Source organism: Trachinotus anak, unplaced genomic scaffold, assembly GCF_046630095.1.
Source record: "Trachinotus anak isolate AG129_WGS33_773 ecotype Australia unplaced genomic scaffold, CSIRO_AGI_Tana_v1 ptg000039l, whole genome shotgun sequence".
NCBI classification, from domain to species: Eukaryota; Metazoa; Chordata; class Actinopteri; order Carangiformes; family Carangidae; genus Trachinotus; species Trachinotus anak.
The window spans coordinates 85,564-98,395 of NW_027273890.1; the positions used below are offsets into that span (position 1 = coordinate 85,564).

Consider the following 12,832-nt stretch of genomic DNA (forward strand, 5'->3'; position numbering starts at 1 on the left):
CCCCACCCCCACACACACACACACACACACACACACACACACACACACACACACAGTTTTAAAACTTTGTGTTGCAGCTGCGGATCGTTGTCTCTTTACAAGATGCATATTTTTTATTGAAGGAGGGTTTCAGTGATCAGATGGAGACAAACAAGAAAAATATAAACAGCTCAGACTAAATCAAATGTTTTAAATCTTTGGGACAAAAACAAGATGTTAAAAGAAATACAAAATGTAAACATGAGAAATAAATAACCAATTAGAGCAAGGATACAGACTCATGGACCAATCAGAGCAAAGATACAGGACTTATTGTGGGCCAATCAGTTGATTTTGCAGTCACATGATGACAACCTGCTTCAGAAACTAAACTGATGAAAAAAAAATCTATTTTACATGAGACATTTACAAACTGTACAACAGTTATTACAATAATAATAATAATAATAATAATAATATCGACACTCAGTAAAATTTTCTGATTCTACTCAGATTTCTTCTTCTTCTTCTGGAGGTCACGGCGTGTCACATTCACCGGTCAGACACTGAGGAGGAGCAGGGGATGATGGGATATGATGTTATGTGACCTCCATGGGCAGTGTGGTCTCTGACAGTCCATTCACACGTCTCTCTGGCTGGTTGGAGTCTCTGCAAGGACAAACAGCCAATAAACCATTAGTGATGACATCACTTATAACATCACTTCCTCCAGACGCTAATGAAAACAGATCAAACCAACAGAATCGGCTCATCTGCAAACTTGAGTTTTATTTCAGTACATTTCAGATCAGGCTTGAAGATAAACCCATCAGTTTCAAATTGTTTTGACTGATCCAGACTGATGCCTTGGTTACACCACAGACTGTAGATAAAGATGGGCGGAGCCTCTGTGACACCACATCACCTGCGACACCTGGCGGCTGTGAATTTCCCCACTGTTGGACTAATAAAAGCTATGTTATATTATCATCAGGTTCCTGAAGCTCAGAGTGAGCTACTCCACCGTTGCCCTCTTGGCAGTGCCAGACTCCACCCCTAACTCCCAGCTAGTCCAAATATGGTCAAAGAGGTGGGTGTGGGTGGAGCTAATACAGCCTCTCTTCAAACTCAGAGTCCGTGTTTGTTTTTCAGCTCTTGTGCAGGTGGTATCTTTGTACCTCAGACGTCATCAGAGCCTCACGTACTCTGGATGTGGAACCTCTGACATCATCATCAACAGTAGAAAACCAGAGTGTAACCAGGTGAGTGACAGCTCAATCGAGTGTCTGTTCCTTTAACCCTCAGAAGTGATGATCTCATCACCTCCTCACAGACGTCCTGTCAGGCACAGCACCCTCAGAACCAGAACCTCCTGAACTCACACAGAACCCCACTTAATGGATTTTAATTGAACTGTTTCTCTAGACAATTAATATATGATATAATATATATAGACATTAATGGTCAGGCACCATCGTACCTTGAAGAGCTTACAGTTCCCTATTTTCCCAATAGGAAACTTCGCTCTCTAAATGCAGGTCTACTTGTGGTTCCCAGAGTTTGTTCTCTCTCTCTCTCTCTCGACTACTTTATGCCATAAGGTTTTTTTTTTTTTCTCTCCCCCGTAGTTTGTGCTTCTCCCCTCTCTCCCTCTCTCTGTCCTCATTCTGCAGGTCTCTCTGCCTCTGGAGCAGCAGGATCCAGATCCACCACTACTCATCATTACTATTAACCACTGTTATCTGTCATTATTATTGATAACACCATTACCTATACAGCTGTTCCTGCTGCCCCCCCCCCCCCCCCCCCCCCGCTCCCCCCTTATCTCCTCCTCCTAAACCCAACCGGTCAAGGCAGATGGCCCCCCACCCTGAGCCCGGTTCTGTTGGAGGTTTCTTCCTGTTAAAAGGGAGTTTTTCCTCCCCCCGTCGCCAAGTGCTGCTCTTTGTGGGAACTGTTGGGTTTTTCTCTGTAACAAAGTAAGGTCTTGACCTTACCCTGTAAAGTGCCTTGAGATAATGTATATTATGATTTGGCACCATACAAATAAAACTGAATTGAATTGAACTGCATATTCAAGGCAGTTGGCAGCCCTCAGGGGGCATTTTGAGACACCATTATCTACAAGGTAAAGATTGGTTGTTTTTTAGAAAATAGGGTGGATTTTCCACCCAAGAGAATGGTATAAAGGATGAGGTTTAGGCATTGTATGTTCAGTTAAGCTCCGGGGCCAGCTTAGCTTTATCTCCTGCTTAAAGAATAAACTCTATTGCGCTGCACTCTGTCTGTCTCCTGTTTTTGAGCTTATTGGGACTCTGAGTTGGAAGACAGTTGTGTACATACCTAGACAGGCATGTACTTACCTGGACAGGCGTGTATGTACCTGGACAGGCGTGAATCTACCCGGACAGGTGTGTATGTACCTGGCGGTTGAGACTTTGGGCACTCGGTCGAGGCTGGCGGCGACAGTGGCGAGCTTTAAGGCAGATGTTGGGGGGGCAGAGGGTCGAGCAGTGTGGGGGTGGGCGGGGGAAACAGCCCCCACCTGGCTCCTCTGGTTTGGGAGGGACTGAGGGGAGGAAGAGGAGGAGGGTAAAGACCCCCGAGCTGAAAGCCCCAACCTGCTGAGAGAGGTGGAGGAGGAGTACGGAGGCCTGGAGGGACCTGAGGAGGAGAAGGGGGAGGGGGAGGAAGAGGAGGAAGCATACTCTCATATGAATAAAGATGAAATACAAGGACACTGTGTTAAAGATTTGTCATTTGAAGTCATCTGAACATAGGAATGACAGCTGTGATGTCATAAGATTTGTTGGATGTCAGAGCAGAAAATGTTTGAGGTTGTAAATACAATAAATATTTATTTTAACAATCAGTTTTCAGTTATTCATGTTGTGTTTTTTTCTTATTGTCCAGACTGATTCTCCACCTTCATGTTGTATAGTTGGGTGTTCTGCTGCCACACATGTGTTGTGTCTATCACTGACAGGTCTCAGCAGGATCACTGAGGTCCTCCTCAACAGAGGCTCTGACAGGTGACATAGCTCACCTGCAGGATGGACTCCATTGACACTCGTCTTGTAGGGTTTGATCTCACTGTTGACGTGACCATGAGGAGGGAAAGGGGCACTGATCACAGCAGAGGCTGCAAATTGAGCGCTGGCCGAGTCCAGAGTCTTCGAACTGGACTCGCCTGACCGGGTGGACTACAGAACAGACCAGACCGGGAGAGAACAGGGTGAGTACCAGACAGAACATACACAAACAACCAATCATAAAAGCACTAAAGATTAATTAACAAATGCTAGGCTGTGATTGGCCAGTTCTCATCTCCACATCAACAACAATGACGTTCTGACAGAGACAAAGGACAACCATGAAAACCTCTGTTCTGATGAACGTACAGCAGTGAGCTGTCTCTATCCATCTGTATGTGTGTGTGTGTTACCTGTGCTCTGTGTGTTGCTGTGTGCCTGCATGAAGCAGTGTTGTTCTGTAGTTGCAGCTGTTCCAGCTGTTGTTTCTGCATCTGGACCAGCTGCTGTTGATGACTGTGGTACTGCTCCTCTGTGATGCCCCCTGCTGGTGAACAGAGACACGACATGTTAACACCTGTAGTTACTTCTGTATGATTCATCGTGATGAGTCACAGTGTGTTTGTCCAATAGTTGATGAGGCCTTCCTCCAGGGGTGTAGTTACTGATTTCAGGAGGACGGCGTCTCTGTCTCTTTCACAGTGTTTTTACATTATTGTGTGTTTTTACAGAGCTGTGTGTTTTTACAGTGCTGTGTGTTTCACAGTGTTGTGTGTTTCACAGTGTTTTTACAGTGTTGTGTGTTTTCACAGTGTTTTTATAGTGTTGTGTGTTTTCACAGTGTTGTGTTATGTTGTGTGTTTTCTTGTGTATACTGTTGTTGTTTTTATCTGTACCCCTGACTGTAGGTGAAATAACAAACTGTGTGATTGGACACACACCTGTTTCACCTGGATGAACACCTGGTCACTTTTTAAAGTGTGAAATTTGTGTGTCTCTTTAGAGACGAGTGTGAGTCTGTGATGTCACATGGTCATAAAATGTGTTGAACTGTGAACATGATCACCCACCTGATACACAGGTGTGGTCAGGTGACAGACGACAGGTGAGTCTGTTGTCGTCCAGTGTGGGTCCTGTGGTCCTACTCCCTCCCTCCGTCTGGTCCTGAACTGGTCTGGGTCTGAAGCAGAACCTCCTCAGGCTCTGGATGTTGTTGAGGACTTCAGTCAGGGAGGGGAGGGGGGTTCCTGAAGTCAGGAACGGTTTCCGGTCCAGTGTTACTGGGTGATCCCGGTGGACACAGGTACTGGTTCTGCTCCTGAAGACCGGATGTGCTAGAGAGTCCAGCTGCTTCAGTACTGGGTCCAAGAGTGAGGAGGCTCGGTCCAGGATGATCCTGATCAGAGAGATGTGAGACGAGTTAGTGAAGGTGTAAGAGGAAGAAGAGACCTGAAGGTGATGAGGTCACAGACAAGACGTTTTTTTCTTTATTGTTAAAATAAAATCATGAAAATCAAAATACAGTGAATCAAGATTCGTTTTCATCAGAACTCTACACCGACAGTGTGAATAAAGATCAAGATTCACAAACGACTGATTTTGCAGCCCTGGTCGCAGCAAAGACAGTGATCTACTGAAACCAATAATCAATTAACGGATCAAAGAAAATTAATCTGCAGCTAATTTATTCATCATTTTAATCATTTTATGTCATAGTCGACTGAGTCAGCTGAGACTCATGACCTACAGCTCTGAAACAAACTAAATCAAATCAATAACACATGATGACAATGAATCTACTAAAATGTAAGTGTCACAAGTCCTGAGGTCAGAGACACGAGGACTCACCTGTTCACCTGGTTTATTTCCTAATGAAGTCATTATTAATAACCTCCACCTGTCTACCCGTCCTGCAGACACTCGGTGTGCTGCAGGTGTGGTGTATTTACCTGCCCCCTCGTCCTATCCTACGGCGACTCAGTCCAGTCCAATGAGGAGGCAGAGAAACCTCAGCCAAGGAGTGACGGAGACGCAGAGGGAGGAGCTCTGGATGGTCGTCTCCACCCGTCTGCTCCGTGCGAGGCTGTAGAAACAAACACACACGGGGAGCAGAGCTTATGACAACAGCTGAGTCGTTCACGTCTGTGTCATGTGTCCATGTGCACATGGTCCAGTCTGTGTACTGACATATTCTACAGGTCACCTGAGGTCCAGGTGAGGTGAACACACCAAACAAGCTTCTTCACTCATCTGTATTCTGCTGTAACATTCAGGTCAGAAATTAAGTTTCATCTTCATAAACCGGTCTCATGTTCTGACAGATATTCTACAGTCCAGTTCTCCAGACTCTGAACCTCACACATTCAGTCTGAAACTAGATTCTAATTTAAAGAGCCTCAGCCTTAATCTGAGCAAGTTCACATCAGTACATCAGGGCTCAGAGGCAACTAAAGAACATGAGGACCTGGAACTTTCTAGACAAATACCAGCTGTTAAAGTCAGTGGTTGTGATTTTGATTGTGGTTGTATAGAAACCAGATGTGGTGGCACATCTGTACTCTACATAAAGAAAGATAAGACACTCACAGAGAGATATTGACATCCAGCTTTTCTCCTGAAGACAAAGACTCCGTCAGGATGATTCTCTTCATCAGGCGAAGACGGAGGAGACTGAAAACACAACAACCACCAGAGACAGTGTCAACGACATCACATCTGGATGATGTCAGAGTATCCCGCAGTATAACAAACAGATGTGATACTGACCAGCGGTGGCGGTGGACACTCGTCCTCTCCTGAGCTGTGGAAGTCGTACTGTTTGATGTCGGCCTGGTTGACGGTGTAGGAGCCGGGGGGTCGACCGGGACGTCTCTGTGGAGGATATAATCTGTCCCGTCTGATGTTCTTCTTCTTTGGTCTGAGCAGGACGAAGGGAAGCTCCTCTCTAATGGACTCCTGCTTCTTCTGCATCTGAAAGAAAAGAACTAAAAATAAACTGAGGGAGAGAAACTTCAGCTGAGTGGAGCGATGATGAGGAGGCTGAGTCGTCCTCATATTAACACATGAAATAAACTTAAATGTCAGAACATTTTTTCCATGTGGTTTTCATCTTCTGAACTGGGTCTTCCAACAACCTCTTCGTCTTCTTCTTCTGTGATTTAATGAGAACCAGCTCCAGCAGCTGTTTATCTCACACAGCAGCAGAGCAGGAAATGAGACTTCACTCAGGGTTCACAAGAGTCTCCTTCAAGGATGTGGTTAAAATATGATTTACATTTCAGTGAAAAATAGAATCACCGACTCAGGGTTGTGTCCCTCCTCCACTCAGAGTAGTTTCAGATGACATCATGTTTATCCAGAGTCACGTCAAGTATTACACATTTGTGTGAAATTCTGTCATAATTGTTGTATGAGGTCTTCAATAATGAGTAAAAAGTGTTTTCTCAGGTCACACCAACCTTGACCTTTGACCTTCAAAATCTAATGAGTTTGTCCTTGAGTCCAGGGGAAAGTTTTTACCAGATGTGGTGAAATTTGCTTCAGATGTTACTGAGATAACAAAAAACCCCAAAGTCTACACCATAGAAGTCAGCTGCCCACAGCCCAGTCAAGTCCAGTCCAGTCTAGTCCAGTCTACTGATAATCCAGTCCAGTTTACAGGGCTGTCAGGTCTCATCTCTTTCACTGTCTGACTGACTGTAGTCGACTTTCAGGTTAAAGCTGGTTCATTTAGAAAGGTGTAGTTGTGGCTGGAAGGACCGTCCTCTGATTGTTTATTATTTTCAAAGATTAGCTCTGAAGGTAAAAACTTTGAACAGCTGGTTCATAATAATTATTTAGTTTGAGTGTAGAGAAACAAACACATGCACTTATGCGCACACACGCACACATGCGCGCACACACACCCACATTTGTACCTTGATCTTGATGTCAGTTCTGTGTCTGACCCCGTTGCCCAGAGTTACTGTAGTGCTGTACGCTGGTTTCTCCACTAGAGGGAGTGAGACCTCTCTGAGGACATCTCCACTGAAATCTCCCATCTGATACCTGAAAACAGGAAATGCATCATCACGACTCATTCTGCCCACAAACCCTTCATTAAAAACCTCAGAGCCAATCAGAGATGACCAAGGTCTCCAGGTCTGAAGTCACACATTTGTGCCTCAACATCTTGGACAGGTGTGTCCAGTGTCTTAATGTATCCCACAATGTACCACAGTCTACTAAACCCAGAGAAGCAGAGGTATGTAACATGTATTCAGTGTGAACCTGCACAGGTTCTTCTCCATGACACCAATATGATTAATGCTGCATATCTACCCACATCAGTATTAAATACAGACTGAGAGAAACCATCAAAATAAAAGCCTATTCTGTCTCTAATGACCAACAGGCCTCACAGGTTCACTATCACACTGCTGGTGACACTGTGTGGTTGATACTCACTATATTTGTTCTAGCAAATCAATGAGCTGGATTTTGTCATTAGTATGTCACTATTGTTTCATTACTGTGTCATCATTGTGTCACTTCCCTTCATTTTCCTCTCATAACTTCAGTTAAGCTCTTTGTACTGTTGATTGTTGTTACAAACAAACTACATCAGTGTTTCCTGTTTCCTGTTGACCACTGACACCAGAACGGTCTGTGTGGTTTCACCTTCATCATGCGATTACAACATGAGACACATGATGACAGACACATTAGTGTTTTAGTGTGAGGTGCAGTGATGGAGAATGTGTTCAGAGATGACCTGAAGAGTCCTCACCTCTTCTCCACCACCTCCAGTGTGAGGTGCAGCAGCTCTCTCTTGGACTTTTCCCTCCTCTTGATCATCTCCAGGATGGTGACGGTTCGACTGAACTCCCTCCTCAGCCTCAACATCTTCTCATATGACGCCTCATCGTTCTTTCGGTTCTGAGGAAGACACAACATTGTCTCTTAGTGAACTCTTCGTTTTTTTTCATTAAACTGAAGGTAAAGGTGTCGACTCACCTTCCTGGTCTGCATCTTCTCAGTCCTCCGTCTGAAGGCCACGTAGGCGTCGTTGTTGGTGGATCCATCCCTCTTCTCCTGTTTGATGTGAGCGATCAATGACGGACCCCGACAGTTCTTTCTCTTCCTCACCCAGTAATCGTACACCGACTTCAGCAGGTAGTCATCCTCATTCAGCAGCAGCTTCGCCTCTGACAGAGAGACCAGCTGAAACCAGAACCAGAGGGATCAGCTGAGAACTGGTCCAGAGGAGAGTCCAGGTCGAGTATAGAGACCTGGTCCTGGAGTAAAACACTTCACACAAGCAGAACTCACCTGACATTCTGTGCCTCACCATCTGTGTGCTCAGGTGTGTTACCTGGTATGAGTTCAGGTGTGTTACCCGGTGTGTGCTCAGATGTGTTACCTGAGGTGTGTTCAGGTGTGTTACCTGGTGTGTGCTCAGATGTGTTACCTGAGGTGTGTTCAGGTGTGTTACCTGGTGTGTGCTCAGATGTGTTACCTGAGGTGTGTTACCTGGTGTGTGCTCAGGTGTGTTACCTGAGGTGTGTTCAGGTGTGTTACCTGAGGTGTGTTCAGGTGTGTTACCGTATGTGTTCAGGTGTGTTACCTGAGGTGTGTTCAGGTGTGTTACCTGGTATGTGCTCAGATGTGTTACCTGAGGTGTGTTCAGGTGTGTTACCTGAGGTGTGTTCTGGTGTGTTACCTGGTGTGTGCTGGCCTTCTCCAGTCGGTCCACCATGGTCTCAAACTGCAGAGGTCTGATCTCCATCTTTCTGTTCAGTCTGTTGAGCAGCGTCTCGTCCTCTGAGTCCATGTCGTAGTCCGGCTGCTCCAGGTCCAGACCCAGAGCTGCAGGACCAGAGTACACAGTAGTGATATTAGTAGACAGAGTACACAGTACAGATATTAGTAAAGAGTACACAGTATGGATATTAGTACACACAGTACACAGTATGGATATTAGTACACACGGTACACAGTATGGATATTAGTACACACAGTACTGATGTGACACTGATCTGAGCTCAGATTGAGTTGAACAGATTTTATCTCTGTGAGGCTGAAGAAGTCCAAATAGGTGTAGTACAGGTGTAGGTCAGTATGCAGTACAGGTGTAGTACAGGTGTAGGTCGATATGCAGTACAGGTGTAGGTCAGTATGCAGTACAGGTGTGGTACAGGTGTGCAGTGGTACTTACGCTGTATGTGGATGAGCTGTTTGGGAACTTTGACCTCTCCTTTGTACAGGCGGTCGTAGTAGGTGGTGTTACTCTCTGCCTCAGGTACAGGGATCACCATGTTCTCCTTCTTCTCCCTGAACACCTGCTGGGCTGAGATCGCCCTCTGCAGGTGGTGCTCCTGAAACACAACCAGACACACATCAGCACCTGTACAGCGATGGTCCTGTTCAAGCTGGTCCACAGGGCGGGAACTGAGTAATGACAACAACGAAGAAGTTGTCTGTCAGTTGTCTGACAGGCTTCAGCTGTTTAAAACATCTGAATGATCGTCACTGATTCATTGTCAGTTTGATTGTGTGCAGACACAGGAGGATGTCAGTGAACCTTAGATTTACCTTCATCAAATATGATCTGATCTTCATCTAAGTAGCGAACAAACACAATCTGTTTAACTAACTACACAAATCATTGTGTTGTTCTTTTCCACACTGAAAACATCATTCAAACATTCACAGTATCTCTAAAACAGTGTGTGAACCCTTGACTAATGGCATGAACTGAAGACCTGGACTCAGGAGTTATCAGACCTGGACTCAGTGAGATCAGACTGGAGGTTGCTGGTCAGAGACACTGTGTCTTATATAGAGAAACATCAGCTGATGTGAACCAGGCCACACAACAAGGATCTCAGAGACTGAGGATGAAGAAGAGGTGATGATGATCAGCTCTATAAGAAGAACGGTCCAGGCCTCCTCCTGAACCTGGAGCAGGTCTGATCAGCAGCTACTGAAGAGCTGGTGTCAGGTTCAACAGTTGTTAAAGGGTCACTGACTGTTTCTTCTGAGGAGGTTTAATGACTGAGTTCAGTCAAGACACAGATTAAAACTGTTTTAGAGACACTGTGTTTGTCTATATCTGTGAGATGAAGATCAGATTTATGACCAGTTCATGTAGAAACCAGGTGATTCAGAGGTTCCCTGAACTTCTCTGACCACAGAGTTCTACTGCTGATTAAACACATCTGACCTGTTAACAGTAATCTTTTTTTTCCCCAAACAGATACACAAACATAAACTGAGCCTGCCCCAGTATCCGAGCTGATAGACACCTGTCAGCTGATTTGCTGCTGGAGAACAGCTCTCAGCTGGAACATAGCTTCATAGCACCAAAGTTCTCACAGTGAATAATACAGTCTCTAACCTTCTTTATACATAAACTATGGACGTTTTCAGCCATTTCTAAAAAACAACAGTGACAGGTGTTCTCTGATGAAAGCAGCTCCTACTCTTCATCACTGTGAACTTCACGTTTTTGGCTTCTGGACAGATTGACTCCATGTAGCTGTGATTGACTCTATTTTTGATGTTTCATAGACTACATGATTCATCTAAAAAACAGAAGGCAGATTAATCAATGATGAAAATAATCTTCAGTTGCAGCCCTGGTGTAATAATGTGGCTCACACATATCGACGTGGGCTATGACCCCACCTCATGTGTTATCACTGTTTCAGGATGCTGGTTGTTATTCTGTATCGTGTGGACAGACTGGTTCCTGTTCAGGTGGATGTTTACCTGAAGTCAAAACGTTGCACTGTCAAATTATTCATTGTGGACTAACTCTCATTTCCTTTATGTTAGAGCTGAAACAGTCTATTGACAGGATGTTAAACTATTATAATCTATAATCTGTCATATCTGATTTGTTTCTCAGTGTAAACTGGTTTCTGAGGTCTGTCACTGCTGATGCTGCAGTTAATTCAAGTAGCTTTAATCACAGACTGGATGGCAGCAGAAAGGTCAAAGGTCAGCACTTTCAACACAAACTGTTTATGTGACTAAATATCACTGTTTGGGTTTAATCCCTTTCCATTGAGATCCGAAACATTTATCTGTGACACAGCATCAGCTCAGTACCAGTCGGGGGCCAGCTCAGTCCGGACGTGGTGCCACGGACTCATGTGTCCGTTACCACCGGCAGAGACTGGAGCTAATGTAGCAGTGACAGCTAGCACCGAACACGCTCTGCGTCGCCCGTTGCCATGACTACTACGTGAAAACTTTAACGTCACAGCCACAGAAAGTGCCCGAGCCTGATTGGCGCTACGCTAATAACGTACACTGCACGTCATGCCTACGTAAACTGCGTATATTCATGTGTGTGGCCCCCTCTTCGTACAGAGCGTACGAGCAGAACTGTACGTAAAAAACGTCGTGAATCCCGCCGTTGCCCAGAGCTAACGCTAACAGACACAGTTTAAAATAAAACATGTCCGTACCAGCTCTTCTTCCTTCTCCATCCCGGTGGGCATCTGCGGGACGGCCCGGTTAATGGACACGCAGTCGGTCAGGTCCGGCAGGTCTTTGTTGCGGTAAACCGGGAGCGGTTTGGCGGCGTCTAGCGCTCGCGCCCGGAACGAGAGTTTACTCATTGTTTGCGCCAAATCAGCGACAACCCGAAGGAACCGTGAATCCCGCCACAAACCCGCACCAATACCGACGTGAATCTGCTCCGGATGCGACTGTGTCGGCCGCAGTAGAGCTCATCGGTGTCCCCTGCTCCGGTAACCGCTGGCAGGACTCATCAACGTGCAGGTTTAACGGGACGTCGGGGCCGTTTCTGCGGGCTGGTCCGCTCCCCGCGCCGCGGAAAACATGGCGGACATGTCCAGACCAGCGGCAAAGCAATCCCATCAGCCACCGCGGCACTGGAAAAACACGCGAGATGAGAAAGTGCGCGCGCAGCTCCTGGAGGCAACTTTGTATCAGAAATATGACACTAATAAAGTTTTTTAAACGGTCTACAAGTGAGAGAACCCTACAGAACTGTAACAGAACCCTGACAGAACTATAGCAGAACCCTGTAACAGAACTCTGACAGAACTGTAACTCTGATAGAACCCTGACAGAACTGTACTAGAACTCTGATAGAACCCTGTAACAGAACCCTACAGATCTGTACCAGAACTCTGATAGAACACTGACAGAACTGTACTAGAACTCTGATAGAACCCTGTAACAGAACCCTGACAGAACTGTACCAGAACTCTGATAGAACCCTGACAGAACTATAACAGAACCCTGACAGAACCCTGTAACAGAACCCTACAGATCTGTAACAGAACCCTGACAGAAGTGTAACAGAACTCTGACAGAATTATAACAGAACCCTGTAACAGAACCCTACAGAACTTTAACAGAACTCTGACAGGACCCTACAGAACTGCAATAGATCTGTAACAGACGTGCTGAGGTTCTAACAAACATTCAGGCACAGCTGTGAAACATTGGACACGGATCTTCACACAGTGGATTCACTCTGTTAACTCACTGTTTCCTATATTGATAAATCAACGATTAAGTTTTTTGTAATAACATTATAATCAAGTCAGAATCAGAATCAGTTTTATTACCAAGTATGTTTCCACATACAAGGAATTTGTGCTGGTGGTTGGTGCAAACAGTAGCATAAATAGACTTAGGGTAAAATAAGAGTAGAATTTACAAGTTAAAAATTAAAATAAGATTAAAATAAAATTAAGATAAAAAATATACAACAACGATGTGGGATATTTGCAATAATGATAAAGACATAGGGAATGTAGTGCAAAAAATATATAAATATAATCTGTATAGATATTTAC

General features: G+C 45.1%; 1 protein-coding gene across 4 annotated transcripts; it reads right to left on the bottom strand.

Moving 5' to 3' along the window:
- Positions 1 to 84: 84 nt before the first annotated feature.
- On the bottom strand, positions 85 to 11,872 carry epc2 (enhancer of polycomb homolog 2 (Drosophila)). 4 transcript variants are annotated; one of them, XM_071472595.1, is made up of 14 exons: positions 11,468 to 11,872; positions 9,208 to 9,367; positions 8,713 to 8,858; positions 8,007 to 8,213; positions 7,780 to 7,928; positions 6,929 to 7,058; positions 5,778 to 5,981; positions 5,598 to 5,681; positions 4,961 to 5,094; positions 4,082 to 4,407; positions 3,425 to 3,558; positions 3,026 to 3,182; positions 2,403 to 2,643; positions 85 to 648 (listed from the first exon to the last, which is right to left on the bottom strand). In XM_071472595.1, exons 1-14 carry the CDS (start codon positions 11,618 to 11,620, stop codon positions 579 to 581), a joined length of 2,295 nt encoding a protein of 764 aa, XP_071328696.1. In that variant the 5' UTR covers positions 11,621 to 11,872; the 3' UTR covers positions 85 to 578. The 4 variants fall into 4 exon arrangements, with proteins under 4 accessions (XP_071328696.1, XP_071328697.1, XP_071328695.1 ...); XM_071472596.1 differs by having other exon boundaries at positions 3,425 to 3,555; positions 11,468 to 11,758; XM_071472594.1 differs by having other exon boundaries at positions 379 to 648; positions 2,363 to 2,643; positions 3,425 to 3,555; positions 11,468 to 11,758.
- Positions 11,873 to 12,832: the final 960 nt, after the last annotated feature.

What these genes read in the sequence shown, in the direction of transcription:
- epc2 (XM_071472593.1), bottom strand. Translation starts at nt 11,620, where the DNA reads ATGAGTAAACTCTCGTTCCGGGCGCGAGCGCTAGACGCCGCCAAACCG. An exon ending in TGGAGAAGGAAGAAGAGCTG is followed by an intron (nt 9,368 to 11,467) that starts GTACGGACATGT and finishes GTTGTGTTTCAG; the next exon opens with GAGCACCACCTGCAGAGGGC. An exon ending in CTGGAGGTGGTGGAGAAGAG is followed by an intron (nt 7,059 to 7,779) that starts GTGAGGACTCTT and finishes TCCTGTTTTCAG; the next exon opens with GTATCAGATGGGAGATTTCA.